At 41.8% G+C, this 22,016-nt stretch overlaps 1 protein-coding gene across 4 annotated transcripts in view; it reads left to right on the top strand.

Moving 5' to 3' along the window:
• The window catches only part of ARHGEF28 (Rho guanine nucleotide exchange factor 28), an 813,355-nt gene that overhangs the window by 769,038 nt on the left and 22,301 nt on the right, over positions 1-22,016 (top strand). For all 4 annotated transcript variants that reach the window (XM_053701420.1, XM_053701419.1, XM_053701422.1 and 1 more), the window contains 2 exons: positions 5,696-6,175; positions 7,725-7,998. In XM_053701420.1, coding sequence (XP_053557395.1) covers positions 5,696-6,175; positions 7,725-7,998 — 754 coding nt within the window. The remainder of the gene's footprint in view (positions 1-5,695; positions 6,176-7,724; positions 7,999-22,016) is intronic.

Genomic DNA, 22,016 nt, shown 5'->3' with positions numbered 1-22,016 from the left:
TTTTATTTTCTGACAATGGAATTGATGAGAAAATCCTGCCATACCGATATAATGTCATGTATGTATACTTTACACTTCAGTATTCTGGGGAATGGTACTTCACTAGAATTACACTGTAAGAAATACATAAAGCTGTTTAATAACTAGAGATTATGTTTAACGTTTTTGCTGGAATGTAAAATCGTTTTCATTTGCTGAGGTACTGTGTGAATAAATGTTTGGGCACTATTTTTCCACTTGGCAGTTGCTTAATCTGTTTTTCTGACAGTTTCTGTTCTCCCTCACTGCTGTGTGTGAGGGGGAGGGGCCGTTTTTTGGCGCTTTTTCTATACATCAAATATTTCAGTCAGCAACTCATTGTATTCCCTGCATGATCCGGTTCATCTCTACAGAGCTCAGGGGTCTTCAAACTTATTTTGAGGGAGGTAATTTCTCTCAGCAGAGCTGTGAGAATTATAGTTTGACTGAGATAAAAAACGTTTATTCTGTAATTTGTTTCCTGCTTTCAGAATTTGTTATCTTTGCTAATGGGATTAAACCTTTGCTAAAGTTGTGTTGTTTACAAGGATTGAGGCTATAACTGTTTCAATTTATTAATTTTCAACTGTCATAGATCTTCTGTGCTTCTTAAAGGCACAGTACATTTTAATATTATTCTAATTGAATTGTATTTCCAAGTTGCAAGTTTATTTGCTAGTGTGTTAAACATGTCTGATTCAGAGGATGATACCTGTGTCATTTGTTGCAATGCCAAAGTGGAGCCCAATAGAAATTTATGTACTAACTGTATTGATGCTACTTTAAATAAAAGTCAATCTGTACAAATTGAACAAATTTCACCAAACAACGAGGGGAGAGTTATGCCGACTAACTCGCCTCACGTGTCAGTACCTACATCTCCCGCTCAGAGGGAGGTGCGTGATATTGTAGCGCCGAGTACATCTGGGCGGCCATTACAAATCACATTACAGGATATGGCTACTGTTATGACTGAGGTTTTGGCTAAATTACCAGAACTAAGAGGTAAGCGTGATCACTCTGGGGTGAGAACAGAGTGCGCTGATAATATTAGGGCCATGTCAGACACTGCGTCACAGGTGGCAGAACATGAGGACGGAGAACTTCATTCTGTGGGTGACGGTTCTGATCCAAATAGACTGGATTCAGATATTTCAAATTTTAAATTTAAACTGGAAAACCTCCGTGTATTACTAGGGGAGGTGTTAGCGGCTCTGAATGATTGTAACACAGTTGCAATACCAGAGAAAATGTGTAGGTTGGATAAATATTTTGCGGTACCGACGAGTACTGAGGTTTTTCCTATACCTAAGAGACTTACTGAAATTGTTACTAAGGAGTGGGATAGACCCGGTGTGCCGTTCTCACCCCCTCCGATATTTAGAAAAATGTTTCCAATAGACGCCACCACAAGGGACTTATGGCAAACGGTCCCTAAGGTGGAGGGAGCAGTTTCTACCTTAGCTAAGCGTACCACTATCCCGGTGGAGGATAGCTGTGCTTTTTCAGATCCAATGGATAAAAAGTTAGAGGGTTACCTTAAGAAAATGTTTGTTCAACAAGGTTTTATATTGCAACCCCTTGCATGCATTGCGCCGATCACGGCTGCAGCGGCATTCTGGATTGAGTCTCTGGAAGAGAACATTGGTTCAGCTACTCTGGACGACATTACGGACAGGCTTAGAGTCCTTAAACTAGCTAATTCATTCATTTCGGAGGCCGTAGTACATCTTACTAAACTTACGGCGAAGAATTCAGGATTCGCCATTCAGGCACGCAGGGCGCTGTGGCTAAAATCCTGGTCAGCTGATGTTACTTCTAAGTCTAAATTGCTTAATATACCTTTCAAAGGGCAGACCTTATTCGGGCCCGGGTTGAAAGAGATTATCGCTGACATTACAGGAGGTAAAGGCCATGCCCTGCCTCAGGACAAAGCCAAAGCCAAGACTAGACAGTCTAATTTTCGTTCCTTTCGTAATTTCAAAGCAGGAGCAGCATCAACTTCCTCTGCACCAAAACAGGAAGGAGCTGTTGCTCGCTACAGACAAGGCTGGAAACCTAACCAGTCCTGGAACAAGGGCAAGCAGACTAGGAAACCTGCTGCTGCCCCTAAAACAGCATGAATTGAGGGCCCCCGATCCGGGATCGGATCTAGTGGGGGGCAGACTTTCTCTCTTCGTCCAGGCTTGGGCAAGAGATGTTCAGGATCCCTGGGCGCTAGAGATAATATCTCAGGGATACCTTCTGGACTTCAAATACTCTCCTCCAAGAGAGAGATTTCATCTGTCAAGATTGTCAACAATCCAGACAAAGAAAGAGGCGTTTCTACGCTGCGTACAAGAGCTCTTGTTAATGGGAGTAATCCATCCAGTTCCACGATCGGAACAGGGACAGGGGTTTTACTCAAATCTGTTTGTGGTTCCCAAAAAAGAGGGAACTTTCAGACCAATCCTGGACTTAAAGATCCTAAACAAATTCCTAAGAGTTCCATCGTTCAAGATGGAGACTATTCGGACAATTTTACCTATGATCCAAGAGGGTCAATACATGACCACTGTAGATTTAAAAGATGCTTACCTTCACATACCGATTCACAAAGATCATTATCGGTACCTAAGGTTTGCCTTCCTAGACAGGCATTACCAGTTTGTGGCTCTTCCATTCGGATTGGCTACAGCTCCAAGAATCTTCACAAAGGTTCTGGGTGCTCTTCTGGCGGTACTAAGACCGCGGGGAATCTTGGTAGCTCCATACCTAGACGACATTCTGATACAAGCTTCAAGCTTTCAAACTGCCAAGTCTCATACAGAGTTAGTGCTGGCATTTCTAAGGTCACATGTATGGAAGGTGAACGAAAAGAAAAGTTCACTCGTTCCACTCACAAGAGTTCCCTTCCTGGGGACTCTTATAGATTCTGTAGAAATGAAGATTTACCTGACAGAGGACAGGCTAACAAGACTTCAAAGTGCTTGCCGCACCCTTCATTCCATTCAACACCCGTCAGTGGCTCAATGCATGGAGGTAATCGGCTTAATGGTAGCGGCAATGGACATAGTACCCTTTGCACGCTTACACCTCAGACCACTGCAACTGTGCATGCTAAGTCAGTGGAATGGGGATTACTCAGACTTATCCCCTTCTCTGAATCTGGATCAAGAGACCAGAAATTCTCTTCTATGGTGGCTTTCTCGGCCACATCTGTCCAGGGGGATGCCATTCAGCAGACCAGACTGGACAATTGTAACAACAGACGCCAGCCTTCTAGGTTGGGGTGCCGTCTGGAATTCTCTGAAGGCTCAGGGACAATGGAGTCAGGAGGAGAGTCTCCTGCCAATAAACATTCTGGAATTGAGAGCAGTTCTCAATGCCCTCCTGGCTTGGCCCCAGTTGACAACTCGGGGGTTCATCAGGTTTCAGTCGGACAACATCACGACTGTAGCTTACATCTACCATCAGGGAGGGACAAGAAGCTCCCTAGCTATGATGGAAGTATCAAAGATAATTTGCTGGGCAGAGTCTCACTCTTGCCACCTGTCAGCAATCCACATCCCGGGAGTGGAGAACTGGGAGGCGGATTTCTTAAGTCGTCAGACTTTTCATCCGGGGGAGTGGGAACTTCATCCGGAGGTCTTTGCCCAAATACTTCGACGTTGGGGCAAACCAGAGATAGATCTCATTGCGTCTCGACAGAACGCCAAGCTTCCTCGTTACGGGTCCAGATCCAGGGATCCAGGAGCAGTCCTGATAGATGCTCTGACAGCACCTTGGGACTTCAGGATGGCTTACGTGTTTCCACCCTTCCCGTTGCTTCCTCGATTGATTGCCAGAATCAAACAAGAGAGAGCATCAGTGATTCTAATAGCACCTGCGTGGCCACGCAGGACTTGGTATGCAGACCTGGTGGACATGTCATCCTGTCCACCTTGGTCTCTACCTCTGAAACAGGACCTTCTGATACAGGGTCCCTTCAAACATCAAAATCTAACTTCTCTGAAGCTGACTGCTTGGAAATTGAACGCTTGATTTTATCAAGACGTGGATTTTCTGAGTCAGTTATTGATACCTTAATACAGGCTAGGAAACCTGTTACCAGAAAGATTTACCATAAGATATGGCGTAAATACCTATATTGGTGTGAATCCAAAGGTTACTCTTGGAGTAAGGTTAGGATTCCTAGGATATTGTCTTTTCTACAAGAAGGTTTAGAAAAGGGTTTATCTGCTAGTTCATTAAAGGGACAGATCTCAGCTCTGTCCATTCTGTTACACAAACGTCTGTCAGAAGTTCCTGACGTCCAGGCTTTTTGTCAGGCTTTGGCCAGAATTAAGCCTGTGTTTAAAACTGTTGCTCCACCATGGAGTTTAAACCTTGTTCTTAATGTTTTACAGGGCGTTCCGTTTGAACCCCTTCATTCCATTGATATAAAGTTGTTATCTTGGAAAGTTCTATTTTTAATGGCTATTTCCTCGGCTCGAAGAGTCTCTGAATTATCAGCCTTACATTGTGATTCTCCTTATTTGATTTTTCATTCGGATAAGGTAGTCCTGCGTACTAAACCTGGGTTCTTACCTAAGGTAGTTACTAACAGGAATATCAATCAAGAGATTGTTGTTCCTTCTTTATGCCCAAATCCTTCTTCAAAGAAGGAACGTCTACTGCACAACCTGGATGTAGTCCGTGCTCTAAAATTTTACTTACAGGCAACTAAGGAATTTCGACAAACGTCTTCTCTGTTTGTCATTTACTCTGGGCAGAGGAGAGGTCAAAAAGCTTCCGCTACCTCTCTTTCTTTTTGGCTTCGTAGCATAATTCGTTTAGCTTATGAGACTGCTGGACAGCAGCCTCCTGAAAAAATTACAGCTCATTCTACTAGAGCTGTGGCTTCCACTTGGGCCTTCAAGAATGAGGCCTCTGTTGAACAGATTTGCAAGGCTGCAACTTGGTCTTCGCTTCATACTTTTTCCAAATTTTACAAATTTGACACTTTTGCTTCTTCGGAGGCTATTTTTGGGAGAAAGGTTCTTCAGGCAGTGGTTCCTTCTGTATAAAGAGCCTGCCTATCCCTCCCGTCATCCGTGTACTTTTGCTTTGGTATTGGTATCCCAGAAGTAATGATGACCCGTGGACTGATCACACTTAACAGAAGAAAACATAATTTATGCTTACCTGATAAATTCCTTTCTTCTGTAGTGTGATCAGTCCACGGCCCGCCCTGTTTTTAAGGCAGGTAAATATTTTTTAATTTATACTCCAGTCACCACTTCACCCTTGGCTTTTCCTTTCTCGTTGGTCCTTGGTCGAATGACTGGGAGTGACGTAGAGGGGAGGAGCTATATGCAGCTCTGCTGGGTGAATCCTCTTGCACTTCCTGTTGGGGAGGAGTAATATCCCAGAAGTAATGATGACCCGTGGACTGATCACACTACAGAAGAAAGGAATTTATCAGGTAAGCATAAATTATGTTTTTAATATCAGACAGGGTGTGATATTTAAAATAATGATTCTATTTGTTCTTAAACACAGTTGTTTTTCACTATTGCAGTTTAATTTGGTGTGGTCATCACAGAACAGCAGATTGTTGGTTTCATGCCTTAGTCATTCACTATAAACATAATTATATGCTACTAATTCATCATGACATGTGACAGATAATAATTCATTTGTTGCCATTTGACAGGCTACTGTAGCCATGCAAGATAGCCAGATTGAATTCCATAAAGTACTTCTTCAAGAACATGAGCTGGGTATTAAAAATCTTTGTACCCGCGGGAACCTTCTGCTGGAACAGGAAAAATACCGCAACTTGGAGAAACACCGGGGAGACTTGGTTAATTTGCACAAACTTCAGAACCAATTTCACCAGGAACAGCAGAGATGGTCTCGGGAGTGTGACCAGAAACACAGGGAATACGATGAAAAAGAGAGCGTGCTCCATCGCAGGGAGGAGGAGTGTGCGGTACACGAGAGCCGACTACTGGAGAGGCGAGGCGAACTGCATCAGCAACTTCAGGAATTCCAGCAAAACCTAGACAGGCTAAAGGAAGGTCAGAGACTTGTAGAGAAGGAAAGGGAAGAGTTGTGTGTGCAGCTCCCGGAGAACTGGAAACACACCCGACAAAGCAGCTTGCCAGGGATATGTTCCCACAGTAAAGTACAGGTATGTGACTGTAATTGCACAGTGTAATGTAATAAGTTATGTAGAATAATGAGTGATTATTACTGTACTACTGGGCACAAAAACAAGATAATCCATTTCAAGTGTAATTCCCTAAAAAACATGTAACTTGTTATTGTAGCATTTTATTCTTACTGAGTCACATTGTTGTTCCACCTTTATTTGCTCTTATATTTCCTTGGGAAGATCTGTATTAAATGAGCACTTGGTGATTTTTAGATTATTTAGAAATAATTATTTCTTGTTAAGGTTCTAACATTTTTAGTGTTTGTAGCGAGCATTATATTCACTATTACATTCATTTATTTCTTTTACCTTTTATTTCTTTTTAACTTCATGTGCGCAGTGTCCATTACTTCCTGTCATAGCCTTAAATGAGGCTGGTCTCTCTCTATAGGAAGGCATATCTATAAATCTTCTAGAGTAACTTGAGCTGGCTTAGTGTTTAGTGAATTAAAGAGAAATGAGCAGTCAGTTTTGCCCATGCGCAAAAAAGGGCAGAATGCAACTTTAGTTACCAGCATGTCAGCTCTCCTATCTCCATGAGGGCATGGGGCTACAGTGAATATTTTTAAGTGCTCCTTTTGCAAGAAAAGTACCTTGTTTGCTATTTTTAAAACATTGTTACTTTTTATGTTTACTTTGATGTATCATATTTGTTTTTACTAAAGGAGCACTGTTTCATATCCCTTTAAGTATTGACATTTTCAGTATGGTGGGGAATACCACAGGCTAAAGCAGCTATTTCAAATACTAAAATAATAGTAAATAACTTTATAAACAATTTAATACACTCTAGCAGGTAAAATGGGTAACTTAGAAGAAATTAAAGGGGAAAATATTACAGTACACTGTTCCTTTAATGTAGAGGTTTATGCATTGATCCTAGTTCTAAGTTATTGATTTCTAAATCAAAGCAAAACTTGTTTCCCTTATGGATCAGTAGATTGCAGTAATAATTAAAATACATTTACTTTTAGCTCTGATAAGTGTATCATTTAGTTCTCATGGAAGCTGTGTGTATATAGAATGTTATTTATATTGTAACAAAACCTGTGTGTAACAGTAATGTACATAGTGCATAGTAACCGTATAGGAATGTATTTTTTTCTTTGTAAATCCCCTCATTTCTTTTACGGGGAATTATGGCAGAGGTTGCCTTGATGGTAGGCTTTACACCTTTTGTAAAAACTCATATCTTGCTCTTTATATTGAAGGTGTCCTAAGAAAAGTGTGACAGTGAAAAAAGCCCTGTTATACCGATACGTGCGCTTATTTATTAATAATTTATGCTTATGATATCCGCTATAGAAGGATACAATATTTAGTATATCAAGAATTTCCAAACACAGAATAGAAGTGGGATTTATATGCTTTACACATTCAGGGAAGGGATATTGCAGGTTTAATAAAGTAAGGACAGAGGTTACTGCAGAAAAGTGTTGGAAGAAGCATGAAGCCAAATGAAAGAGTTGTCTCTGTTTTTTGTTGCCTGTTTGCTCTCTTTTTCAATTTGTTTTTTCTGTGACAGGGAGGAAGAAACGCTCAGTCCGACAGTTTACAGTGTGGTGAATCTGCCTATATTAACAACGCTTTGGCTCAAATAACACTAAACAATTTTACATCTACTCCAAATCCATCATATTTGTTTGGTCACATTAGTAACAGTTCAAATGTAGCTCACACCACTGAGAACAATGCAATGGACAATTCTAATGAACCATGGAACTCCTTAGTATCGCGCCAAAGACTTGAAAGCTACTCTGCAATCTCCAGACACAGCAATAAAGATGCCTGTAACAATGGTAAATAATACATTTATCTCTTGTTCATTTATGTAAAGGCATTGAGGGGCTTTGATTCAATAAACATTCATTTTATTAATTCATACATTTATATATATTAATGGGGTACATTTATTAAGCTTTGCTTCTTTTGCCTCTCCCCCACCTCAGAAGTCAATCACCTGGACACTCTGGGTTTGGGGTGATTCACACAACCAATTGCGCAAGAGCAAGGGGGCAGCATTGCACAAGAAAGCTCTTGTATTGGATGAATGGCAGTTTGATTGCTGTCCAACTCATATCATCAGTTATAAAAACATGTACAAAAAAAAAAGCGATAGGCACTCACTGTTTCTTAACAAAAATGTCACAATCATTATTTAGAAGACTAGATTAAATATATGTGTGTGTGTATATATATATATATATATATATATATATATATATATATATATACACATACACAGCAAATTTTACAATTATGGGGAGGTGAAAAGTGAGTTTAAAATCCTCCACTAAGCCCTAACTTATTGTGTAGTTCATTAACAAATCTAGACAAGTCAGAAGGCTTGCTTTTCCCAAAGATAACCTCTGGATACATTGCTTCCAATGCAGCAAAGGGTATTAGGTAATATATGCAAATGAGGTTCACAATGACTGACTTTTTTAACTTCATAACATTAAGGAATCATCCTCTACTTTTAAGATGATATTATTCAAATTTAATCTATACCCTAATTTAAGATTTTTAGATATTTTAACTCCTAATTAATAAAATAATGCCTGGCTATTTCTCCAACATAGGTGTGTCCGGTCCACGGCGTCATCCTTACTTGTGGGATATTCTCTTCCCCAACAGGAAATGGCAAAGAGCCCAGCAAAGCTGGTCACATGATCCCTCCTAGGCTCCGCCTTCCCCAGTCATTCTCTTTGCCGTTGTACAGGCAACATCTCCACGGAGATGGCTTAGAGTTTTTTGGTGTTTAAATGTAGTTTTTATTCTTCAATCAAGAGTTTGTTATTTTAAAATAGTGCTGGTATGTACTATTTACTCTGAAACAGAAAAGAGATGAAGATTTCTGTTTGTAAGAGGAAAATGATTTTAGCAACCGTTACTAAAATCGATGGCTGTTTCCACACAGGACTGTTGAGAGGAATTAACTTCAGTTGGGGGAAACAGTGAGCAGACTTTTGCTGCTTGAGGTATGACACATTTCTAACAAGACTTGGTAATGCTGGAAGCTGTCATTTTCCCTATGGGATCCGGTAAGCCATTTTTATTAAATGAGAATAAAGGGCTTCACAAGGGCTTTAAAGACTGGTAGACATTTTTCTGGGCTAAAACGATTGATATATAAGCATTTTTAATACTTCATAGTTTTGAGGAGTTATTTTATTCTTGGGAATTATGTAAAATAACCGGCAGGCACTGTATTGGACACCTTTTTCACTGAGGGCCTTCTCTAATCATAGGCAGAGCCTCATTTTCGCGCCTCTATTGCGCAGTTGTTTTTGGGAAGCAAGACATGCAGATGCATGTGTGAGGAGCTCAGATACATAGAAAAAGCTTACCGAAGGCGTCATTTGGTATCGTATTCCCCTTTGGGCTTGGTTGGGTCTCAGCAAAGCAGATACCAGGGACTGTATAGGGGTTAAATATAAAAACTCCGGTTCCGTTATTTTAAGAGTTAAAGCTTTCAAATTTGGTGTGCAATACTTTTAAGACTTTAAGACACTGTGGTGAAATTTTGGTGAATTTTGAACAATTCCTTCATACTTTTTCACATTTTCAGTAATAAAGTGTGTTCAGTTTAAAATTTAAAGTGACAGTAACGGTTTTATTTTAAAACGTTTTTTGTACTTTGTTATCAAGTTTATGCCTGTTTAACATGTCTGAACTATCAGATAGACTATGTTCTGTATGTGGGGAAGCCAAGGTTCCTTCTCATTTAAATAGATGTGATTTATGTGACACAAAATTTAGAGAAAATGATGCCCAAGATGATTCCTCAAGTGAGGGGAGTAAGCATGGTACTGCATCATCCCCTCCTTCGTCTACGCCAGTCTTGCCCACACAGGAGGCCCCTAGTACATCTAGTGCGCCAATACTCCTTACTATGCAACAATTAACGGCTGTAATGGATAATTCTATCAAAAACATTTTAGCCAAAATGCCCACTTATCAGCGAAAGCGCGACTGCTCTGTTTTAGAAAATACTGAAGAGCATGAGGACGCTGATGATATTGGTTCTGAAGTGCCCCTACACCAGTCTGAGGGGGCCAGGGAGGTTTTGTCTGAGGGAGAAATTTCAGATTCAGGGAAAATTTCTCAACAAGCTGAACCTGATGTGATTACATTCAAATTTAAATTGGAACATCTCCGCGCTCTGCTTAAGGAGGTGTTATCTACTCTGGATGATTGTGAGAATTTGGTCATCCCAGAGAAATTATGTAAGATGGACAAGTTCCTAGAGGTCCCGGGGCCCCCCGAAGCTTTTCCTATACCCAAGCGGGTGGCGGACATTGTAAACAAAGAATGGGAAAGGCCTGGCATACCTTTTGTCCCTCCCCCTATATTTAAGAAATTGTTTCCTATGGTCGACCCCAGAAAGGACTTATGGCAGACAGTCCCCAAGGTCGAGGGGGCGGTTTCTACTCTAAACAAACGCACTACTATCCCTATAGAAGATAGTTGTGCTTTCAAAGATCCTATGGATAAAAAATTAGAGGGTTTGCTTAAAAAGATGTTTGTTCAGCAAGGTTACCTTCTACAACCAATTTCATGCATAGTTCCTGTCACTACAGCAGCGTGTTTCTGGTTCGATGAACTAGAAAAGTCGCTCAATAAAGATTCTTCTTATGAGGAGATTATGGACAGAATTCATGCTCTCAAATTGTCTAACTCTTTAACTTTAGACGCCACTTTGCAATTGGCTAGATTAGCGGCGAAAAATTCAGGGTTTGCTATTGTGGCGCGCAGAGCGCTTTGGCTAAAATCTTGGTCAGCGGATGCGTCTTCCAAGAACAAATTGCTTAACATACCTTTCAAGGGGAAAACGCTGTTTGGCCCTGACTTGAAAGAAATTATTTCTGATATCACTGGGGGTAAGGGCCACGCCCTTCCTCAGGATAGGTCTTTCAAGGCTAAAAATAAACCAAATTTTCGTCCCTTTCGCAGAAACGGACCAGCCCCAAGTGCTACATCCTCTAAGCAAGAGGGTAATACTTCTCAAGCCAAGCCAGCCTGGAGGCCAATGCAAGGCTGGAACAAGGGTAAGCAGGCCAAGAAACCTGCCACTGCTACCAAGACAGCATGAGATGTTGGCCCCCGATCCGGGACCGGATCTGGTGGGGGGCAGACTTTCTCTCTTCGCTCAGGCTTGGGCAAGAGATGTTCTGGATCCTTGGGCGCTAGAAATAGTCTCCCAAGGTTATCTTCTGGAATTCAAGGGGCTTCCCCCAAGGGGGAGGTTCCACAGGTCTCAATTGTCTTCAGACCACATAAAAAGACAGGCATTCTTACATTGTGTAGAAGACCTGTTAAAAATGGGAGTGATTCATCCTGTTCCATTAGGAGAACAAGGGATGGGATTCTACTCCAATCTGTTCATAGTTCCCAAAAAAGAGGGAACATTCAGACCAATCTTAGATCTCAAGATCCTAAACAAGTTTCTCAAGGTTCCATCGTTCAAAATGGAAACCATTCGGACAATTCTTCCTTCCATCCAGGAAGGTCAATTCATGACCACGGTGGATTTAAAGGATGCGTATCTACATATTCCTATCCACAAGGAACATCATTGGTTCCTAAGGTTCGCCTTTCTGGACAAGCATTACCAGTTTGTGGCACTTCCATTCGGATTAGCCACTGCTCCAAGAATTTTCACAAAGGTACTAGGGTCCCTTCTAGCGCTACTACGACCAAGGGGCATTGCAGTAGTACCTTACTTGGACGACATACTGATTCAAGCGTCGTCCCTACCACAAGCAAAGGCTCATACGGACATTGTCCTGGCCTTTCTCAGATCTCACGGGTGGAAAGTGAACGTAGAAAAAAGTTCTCTATCTCCGTCAACAAGAGTTCCCTTCTTGGGAACAATAATAAACTCCTTAGAAATGAGGATTTTTCTGACAGAGGCCAGAAAATCAAAACTTCTAAGCTCTTGTCAAGTACTTCATTCTGTTCCTCTTCCTTCCATAGCGCAGTGCATGGAAGTAATAGGTTTGATGGTCGCGGCAATGGACATAGTTCCTTTTGCGCGAATTCATCTGAGACCTTTACAACTGTGCATGCTCAGTCAGTGGAATGGGGATTATACAGACTTGTCTCCGACGATACAAGTAGATCAGAGGACCAGAGATTCACTCCGTTGGTGGCTGACCCTGGACAACCTGTCACAGGGGATGAGCTTCCGCAGACCAGAGTGGGTCATTGTCACGACCGACGCCAGTCTGGTGGGCTGGGGCGCGGTCTGGGAACTCCTGAAAGCTCAGGGTCTTTGGTCTCGGGAAGAATCTCTTCTCCCGATAAATATTCTGGAACTGAGAGCGATATTCAATGCTCTCAAGGCTTGGCCTCAGCTAGCAAAGGCCAAATTCATACGGTTTCAATCAGACAACATGACGACTGTTGCGTATATCAACCATCAAGGGGGAACAAGGAGTTCCCTGGCGATGGAAGAAGTGACCAAAATCATTCAATGGGCGGAGACTCACTCCTGCCACTTGTCTGCAATCCACATCCCAGGAGTGGAAAATTGGGAAGCGGATTTTCTGAGTCGTCAGACATTTCATCCGGGGGAGTGGGAACTCCATCCGGAAATCTTTGCCCAAATTACTCAATTGTGGGGCATTCCAGACATGGATCTGATGGCCTCTCGTCAGAACTTCAAGGTTCCTTGCTACGGGTCCAGATCCAGGGATCCCAAGGCGACTCTAGTAGATGCACTAGTAGCACCTTGGACCTTCAACCTAGCTTATGTATTCCCACCGTTTCCTCTCATCCCCAGGCTGGTAGCCAGGATCAATCAGGAGAGGGCATCGGTGATCTTGATAGCTCCTGCGTGGCCACGCAGGACTTGGTATGCAGACCTGGGGAATATGTCATCGGCTCCACCATGGAAGCTACCTTTGAGACAGGACCTTCTTGTTCAAGGTCCGTTCGAACATCCGAATCTGGCCTCACTCCAACTGACTGCTTGGAGATTGAACGCTTGATTTTATCAAAGCGAGGGTTCTCAGATTCTGTCATTGATACTCTTGTTCAGGCCAGAAAGAAAAATCTACCATAAAATATGGAAAAAATATATCTGTTGGTGTGAATCTAAAGGATTCCCATGGAACAAGATAAAAATTCCTAAGATTCTATCCTTTCTTCAGGAAGGTTTGGAGAAAGGATTATCTGCAAGTTCTTTGAAGGGACAGATTTCTGCTTTATCTGTTTTACTTCACAAAAAGCTGGCGGCTGTGCCAGATGTTCAAGCTTTTGTTCAGGCTCTGGTTAGAATCAAGCCTGTTTACAAACCTTTGACTCCTCCTTGGAGTCTCAATTTAGTTCTTTCAGTTCTTCAGGGGGTTCCGTTTGAACCCTTACATTCCGTAGATATTAAGTTATTATCTTGGAAAGTTTTGTTTTTGGTTGCAATTTCTTCTGCTAGAAGAGTTTCAGAGTTATCTGCTCTGCAGTGTTCTCCTCCTTATCTGGTGTTCCATGCAGATAAGGTGGTTTTGCGTACTAAACCTGGTTTTCTTCCGAAAGTTGTTTCTAACAAAAACATTAACCAGGAGATAGTCGTGCCTTCTTTGTGTCCGAATCCAGTTTCAAAGAAGGAACGTTTGTTGCACAATTTGGATGTGGTTCGTGCCCTAAAATTCTATTTAGATGCTACAAAGGATTTCAGACAAACATCTTCCTTGTTTGTTGTTTATTCTGGTAAAAGGAGAGGTCAAAAAGCAACTTCTACCTCTCTCTCTTTTTGGATTAAAAGCATCATCAGATTGGCTTACGAGACTGCCGGACGGCAGCCTCCTGAAAGAATCACAGCTCATTCCACTAGGGCCGTGGCTTCCACATGGGCCTTCAAGAACGAGGCTTCTGTTGATCAGATATGTAAGGCAGCGACTTGGTCTTCACTGCACACTTTTACTAAATTTTACAAATTTGATACTTTTGCTTCTTCTGAGGCTATTTTTGGGAGAAAGGTTTTGCAAGCCGTGGTGCCTTCCATCTAGGTGACCTGATTTGCTCCCTCCCATCATCCGTGTCCTAAAGCTTTGGTATTGGTTCCCACAAGTAAGGATGACGCCGTGGACCGGACACACCTATGTTGGAGAAAACAGAATTTATGTTTACCTGATAAATTACTTTCTCCAACGGTGTGTCCGGTCCACGGCCCGCCCTGGTTTTTTAATCAGGTCTGATAATTTATTTTCTTTAACTACAGTCACCACGGTATCATATGATTTCTCCTATGCAAATATTCCTCCTTTACGTCGGTCGAATGACTGGGGAAGGCGGAGCCTAGGAGGGATCATGTGACCAGCTTTGCTGGGCTCTTTGCCATTTCCTGTTGGGGAAGAGAATATCCCACAAGTAAGGATGACGCCGTGGACCGGACACACCGTTGGAGAAAGTAATTTATCAGGTAAACATAAATTCTGTTTTTAAATTATATCTCTCCACTTTTTCTTTTTCATCTCGCCCCAAGTGTAGATTTAGTGTAATTGACTTTTAAACCTGTAAACGTTCCGTATAATTCCAGAATTTCTCTTATTCTAGATATTTTTACATCAGCTCTTCTTACAAATAATAATATATCATCTTCATATAATGACTGTTTCTTTCATGTAATTGGCAAGAGTCCATGAGCTAGTGATGTATGGGATATACAATCCTACCAGGAGGGGCAAAGATTCCCAAAAATGCCTATAAATACACCCCTCACCACACCCACAATTCAGTTTTACAAACGTTGCCTCCTATGGAGGTGGTGAAGTAAGTATGTGCTCGATTTCTATGATTTCTTCTATGATAAGCGCTTCTAAGCATTTTGAAGCCCTATTCCTCTCAGAGTACAGTGTTTGTCAGAGGGATGAGAAGGGAGTATCGCCTATTGATTTTATGGGTTTCCTCGCGGGAAAAAGGTTCTCTATCAGTTGTAGGGATTCATCTCCTACCTCCCATTTCAGATCGACGATATTCTCTCATATTCCATTACCTCTACTGATAACCGTTTCAGTACTGGTTTGGCTATCTGCTATATGTGGATGGGTGTCTTTCGGTAAATATGTTTTTCTTATTTAAGACACTCTCAGCTATGGTTTGGTGCTTTATGTATTAATATAAAGTTTTAGATATATGTATTTTACTTATATTTGCCATGAGTCAGGTCTATGTATATTTCCTTTTGCAGACTGTCAGTTTCAGTTTGGGAAGCATGTTTAGGAAATTATTTGTCTCACCTGGGGTATAGTCCTTTTTTCAAATTGACTGTTTTTTCTTTTAATTTCGCGGGCAAAATTAGGCTAGCGAGCACGCAAAATGCTGTTATTTATTGCATCTGAAGCCCAATTCCTCTCAGAGTACAGTGTTTGTCAGAGGGATGTGAAGGGAGTATCGCCTTTTGATTTTATGGCTTTTCTTGCTGGAAATATTTTCAAAGGTTCTCTGTTATCGGTCGTAGGGATTAATCTCCTACCTCCCTTTTCAGGTCGACAATATACTCTTATATACCATTACCTCTGCTGATACTTTTTCAGTACTGGTTTGGCTATCTGCTATATGTGGACGGGTGTCTTTCGGTAAGTATGTTTTCATTATTTAAGACACTCTCAGCTATGGTTTGGCGCTTTATGTATTAATATAAAGTTTTAAATATATGTATTCTACTTAAAGGGCCATAATACCCAAAAGTTTAAACACTTGAAAGTGATGCAGCATAGCTGTAAAAAGCTGATTAGAAAATATCACCTGAACATCTCTATGTAAAAAAGAAAGATATTTTACCTCAAAAGTTCCTCAGTAGCCACCTCCCATTGTAAAGGATTTCTAAGCAGCATATTAGTGTGTCTGTCCCGGGACAACTGAAAGGATGAGCTTCGTGCACTCTCATATTATTTCACCAATCAGGTAAAGGAAGCTTACTATGAAATCTCATGAGAGTTAAGTCAAATCTCATGAGATCACAGTAAGAGTTCATGACCTCAGCACTGCTGATGCTGATTGGCTGCTGTTCATTTCTTCATTTTTTTACCTGCAGCTGGTAGCAGCTGAGTATAACTTTTTACACAGAACTTACTCTGGTGAGCTGAGGAAATAGTGAGGTAAAATATCTTCCATTTTTACATAGAGATACTCAGGTGATATTTTCCTGTCAGCTTTTTACAGTTATACTGCATCAGTTTCAAGTGATTTAGCATATGAGTATTATGTCCCTTTAAATTTGCTATGAGTCAGTTCTATGTGAATTTCCCTTTTGCAGTCTAAACAGTTTCAGTATAGGAATCATGTTTGGGAAGTTTATTTAAACTTTTTTTCTTACCTGGGGTTCAGTCTTTTTCTAATTTGACTTTCTTTTTTTCGCGGGCACATCTAGGCTCGCGAGAGCACAAAATGCTGTTTTTTTTAATGCATAATTTTTGTTGCAAATTTTTTTGCCGCAAAGTTGCGCCCTTAATGGCACAAATTTTATAATTTCCTGTGTCGTTGTTGACGCTAGTTGTTTTGGCGCAAAATTGCGTTTGTTATGACTTAAGTTGTGTAATTTCCTGGTATTAGTTTTGCGGCAAAAATGTTTTAACTTGTTTTTGCGTAATTCGTCATACTTGGCACCAAATTTTAGTTATTTTACCCCTCTTCCTCTATTGCTTGCTGTTTTCATGAACTTTCAAAGCTATTATGCCTTTTTGTTTTTCTCTACTGAAACTGTTACATTGTGGAAATTGACTTTTTTGCCTAATGTTATTTTTCTTTTTCTATTACATTTTGCGACATGTCTCATTCTGATCCTGACTCTGTTACTTTAGAAACTATGATGCCTTGGAACACAATTCTACAAAGCTAAGTGTTTACTTTTCATGTTTTTAGCTGTTGTTATTTCTCTTGTTAAGTGTATCCAGTCCACGGATCATCCATTACTTGTGGGATATTCTCCTTCCCAACAGGAAGTTGCAAGAGGCTCACCCACAGCAGAGCTGCTATATAGCTCCTCCCCTCACTGCCATATCCAGTCATTCTCTTGCAACTCTCAACAAAGATGGACGTAGTAAGAGGAGAGTGGTGTATTATAGTTAGTTTTTTAACTTCAATCAAAAGTTTGTTATTTTTAAATGGTACTGGAGTGTACTGTTTCATCTCAGGCAGCATTAGAAGAAGAATCTGCCTGTGATTTCTATGATCTTAGCAGAAGTAACTAAGATCCATTGCTGTTCTCACATATTCTGAGGAGTGAGGTAACTTCAGAGAGGGAATGGCGTGCAGGTTTTCCTGCAATAAGGTATGTGCAGTTAATATTTTTCTAGGGATGGAATTTGCTAGAAAATGCTGCTGATACCGGATTAATGTAAGTAAAGCCTTAAATGCAGTGATAGCGACTGGTATCAGGCTTATTAATAGAGATACATACTCTTATAAAAGTGTAATATAAAACGTTTGCTGGCATGTTTAATCGTTTTTATACATGTTTGGTGACAAAACTTATTGGGGCCTAGTTTTTTTCCACATGGCTGGTTTGATTTTTGCCTAGAAACAGTTCCTGAGGCTTTCCACTGTTGCAATATGAGTGGGAAGGGCCTATTTTAGTGCTTTTCTGTGCAGATAAAAATACTGACAGAGACATTCAGCTTCTTCCTGCATGATCCAGGACATCTCTGAAGGGCTCAAAAGGCTTCAAAGTCGTGTTTGAGGAGGGTAACAATCACAGTAGACTGTGGCAGTTGTTGTGACTGTGTTTAAAAAACGTTTTTGTCATTTATTATTCTGTTTTTGTTATTAAGGGGTTAATCATCCATTTGCAAGTGGGTGCAATGCTCTGCTGACTTGTTACATACACTGTAAAAAATTTGTTAGTGTAACTGCCTTTTTTCACTGTTATTTCAAATTTTGTCAAAATTTGTTTCTCTTAAAGGCACAGTAACGTTTTTTATATTGCTGGTTAACTTGCTTTAAAGTGTTTTCCAAGCTTGCTAGTCTCATTGCTAGTCTGTACAAACATGTCTGAAACAGAGGATACTTGTTCATTATGTTTAAAAGCCATGGTGGAGCCCCATAGGAGAATGTGTACTAAATGTATTGATTTCACCTTAAACAGTAAAGATCAGTCTTTATCTAGGAATTGTCACCAGAGGGGTCTGTCGAGGGGGAAGTTATGCCGACTAACTCTCCCCACGTGTCGGACCCTTCGCCTCCCGCTCAAGGGACGCACACTAATATGGCGCCAAGTACATCAGGGACGCCCATAGCGATTACTTTGCAGGACATGGCTGCAATCATGAATAATACCCTGTCAGAGGTATTATCCAGATTGCCTGAATTGAAAGGCAAGCGTGATAGCTCTGGGGTTAGACGAGATACAGAGCGCGTAGATGCTGTAAGAGCCATGTCTGATACTGCGTCACAATATGCAGAACCTGAGGACGGAGAGCTTCAGTCTGTGGGTGACGTCTCTGAATCGGGGAGACCTGATTCAGAGATTTCTAATTTTAAATTTTAGCTTGAGAACCTCCATGTATTGCTTGGGGAGGTATTAGCTGCTCTGAATGACTGTGACACAATTGCAGTGCCAGAGAAATTGTGTAGGCTGGATAAATACTATGTAGTGCCGGTGAGTACTGATGTTTTTCCAATACCTAAAAAGCTTACAGAAATTAGTAAGGAGTGGGATAGGCCCGGTGTGCCCTTTTCCCCACCTCCTATATTTAGAAAAATGTTTCCAATAGATGCCACTACACAGGACTTATGGTAGACTGTCCCTAAGGTGGAGGGAGTAGTTTCTACTTTAGCAAAGCGTACCACTATCCCAGTTGAGGACAGTTGTGCTTTTTCAGATCCAATGGATAAAAAAATTAGAGGGTTACCTTAAGAAAATGTTTATTCAACAAGGTTTTATTTTACAGCCCCTTGTATGCATTGCGCCTGTCACTGCTGCGGCGGCATTCTGGTTTGAGGCCCTGGAAGAGGCCATCCATACAGCTCCATTGACTGAAATTTTTGACAAGTTTAGATCTCTTAAGCTAGGTAACTCATTTGTTTCTGATGCCATTGTTCATTTGACTAAACTAACGGCTAAGAATTCCGGATTCACCATCCAGGCGCGTAGGGCGCTATGGCTCAAATCCTGGTCAGCTGATGTGACTTCAAAGTCTAAATTACTCAACATTCCTTTCAAGGGGCAGACCTTATTCGGGCCTGGTTTGAAAGAAATTATTGCTGACATTACTGGAGGTAAGGGTAACCCTTCCTCAGGACAGGGCCAAATCAAAGGCCAAACAGTCTAATTTTCGTGCCTTTCGAAATTTCAAGGCAGGTGCAGCATCAACTTCCTCTGCTTCAAAACAAGAGGGAACTTTTGCTCAATCCAAGCAGGCCTGGAAACCTAACCAGTCCTGGAACAAGGGCAAGCAGGCCAGAAAGCCTGCTGCTGCCTCTAAGACAGCATGAAGGAGCGGCCCCCTATCCGACAACAGATCTAGTAGGGGGCAGACTCTCTTCGCCCAGGCGTGGGCAAGAGATGTTCAGGATCCCTGGGCATTGGAGATCATATCTCAGGGATATCTTCTGGACTTCAAAGCTTCTCCTCCACAAGGGAGATTTCACCTTTCAAGATTATCTGCAAACCAGATAGAGAAAGAGGCATTCCTAAGCTGCGTACAAGATCTCCTTGTAATGGGAGTGATCCATCCAGTTCCACGGACGGAACAAGGACAGGGGCTTTATTCAAATCTGTTTGTGGTTCCCAAAAAAGAGGGAACCTTCAGACCAATTTTGGATTTAAAGATCCTAAACAAATTCCTCAGAGTTCCGTCATTCAAGATGGAAACTATTCGAACCATTTTACCCATGATCCAAGAGGGTCAGTACATGCCCACAGTGGACTTAAAGGATGCCTACCTTCACATTCCGATTCACAAGAATCATCATCAGTTCCTGAGGTTTGCCTTTCTAGACAGGCATTACCAATTTGTAGCTCTTCCATTCGGGTTGGCTACAGCCCCAAGAATTTTTACAAAGGTTCTGGGCTCACTTCTGGCGGTCCTAAGACCGCGAGGCATAGCGGTGGCTCCTTACCTGGACGATATCCTGATACAGGCGTCAAGCTTTCAAATTGCCAAATCTCATACAGAGATAGTTCTGGCATCCCTGAGGTCGCATGGGTGGAAAGTGAACGAAGAAAAGAGTTCTCTATCTCCTCTCACGAGGGTTTCCTTCCTAGGGACTCTAATAGATTCTGTAGAAATGAAAATTTACCTGACGGAGTCCAGGTTATCAAAACTTCTAAATGTTTGCCGTGTTTTTCACTCCATTCCGCGCCCCGCGGTGGCTCAGTGCGTGGAAGTAATCGGCTTAAGGGTAGCGGCGATGGACATAGTGCCATTCGCGCGCCTGCATCTCAGACCGCTGCAATTATGCATGCTCAGTCAGTGGAATGGGGATTACACAGATTTGTCCCCTCTACTAAATCTGGATCAGGAAACCAGAGATTCTCTTCTCTGGTGGTTATTTCAGGCCCATCTGTCCAAGGGTATGACCTTTCGCAGACCAGATTGGACAATTGTAACAACAGATGCCAGCCTTCTAGGTTGGGGTGTAGTCTGGAACTCCCTGAAGGCTCAGGGTTCATGGACTCAGGAGGAGAAACTCCTCCCAATAAATATTCTGGAGTTAAGAGCAATATTCAATGCTCTTCTGGCTTGACCTCAGCTAGCAACACTGAGGTTCATCAGATTTCAGTCGGAAAACATCACGACTGTGGCTTACATCAACCATCAAGGGGGAACCAGGAGTTCCCTAGCGATGTCAGAAGTCTCCAAGATAATTTGCTGGGCATCGACTCACTCTTGCCACCTGTCAGCGATCCACATCCCAGGTGTAGAGAACTGGGAGGCGGATTTTCTAAGTCGTCAGACTTTTCATCCGGGGGAATGGGAACTCCATCCGGAGGTGTTTGCTCAATTGGTTCTCCGTTGGGGCAAACCAGAATTGGATCTCATGGCGTCTCGCCAGAACGCCAAGCTTCCTTGTTACGGATCCAGGTCCAGGGACCCAGAAGCGGCACTGATAGATGCTCTAGCAGCGCCTTGGTTCTTCAACCTGGCTTATGTGTTTCCACCGTTTCCTCTGCTCCCTCATCTGATTGCCAAAATCACAAACAGGAAAGAGCATCAGTGATATTGCGTGGCCACGCAGGACCTGGTATGCAGACCTAGTGGACATGTCATCCTTTCCACCATGGACTCTGCCTCTGAGACAAGACCTTCTAATACAAGGTCCTTTCAATCATCCGAATCTACTTTCTCTGAGACTGACTGCATGGAGATTGAACGCTTGATCCTATCAAAGCGTGGCTTCTCAGAGTCAGTAATTGATACCTTAATACAGGCACGAAAGCCTGTCACCAGGAAAATTTACCACAAGATATGGCGTAAATATCTTCATTGGTGTGAATCCAAGAATTACTCATGGAGTAGGGTTAGGATTCCTAGGATATTGTCCTTCCTCCAAGAGGGTTTGGACAAAGGATTATCAGCTAGTTCTTTAAAGGGACAGATTTCTGCTCTGTCTATTCTTTTACACAAGCGTCTGGCAGAAGTTCCAGACGTTCAGGCATTTTGTCAGGCTTTAGTTAGAATTAAGCCTGTGTTTAAACCTGTTGCTCCTCCATGGAGCTTAAACTTGGTTCTTAAAGTTCTTCAAGGGGTTCCGTTTGAACCCCTTCATTCTATTGATATCAAACTTCTTTCATGGAAAGTTATTTTTCTGATGGCTATTTCCTCGGCTCGAAGAGTCTCGGAGTTATCTGCCTTACATTGTGATTCTCCTTATC

The sequence above is a fragment of the Bombina bombina genome, chromosome 2 (genome assembly GCF_027579735.1).
Source record: "Bombina bombina isolate aBomBom1 chromosome 2, aBomBom1.pri, whole genome shotgun sequence".
Classification (NCBI taxonomy): domain Eukaryota; kingdom Metazoa; phylum Chordata; class Amphibia; order Anura; family Bombinatoridae; genus Bombina; species Bombina bombina.
This window is presented reverse-complemented; position numbering and strand designations above follow the sequence as displayed.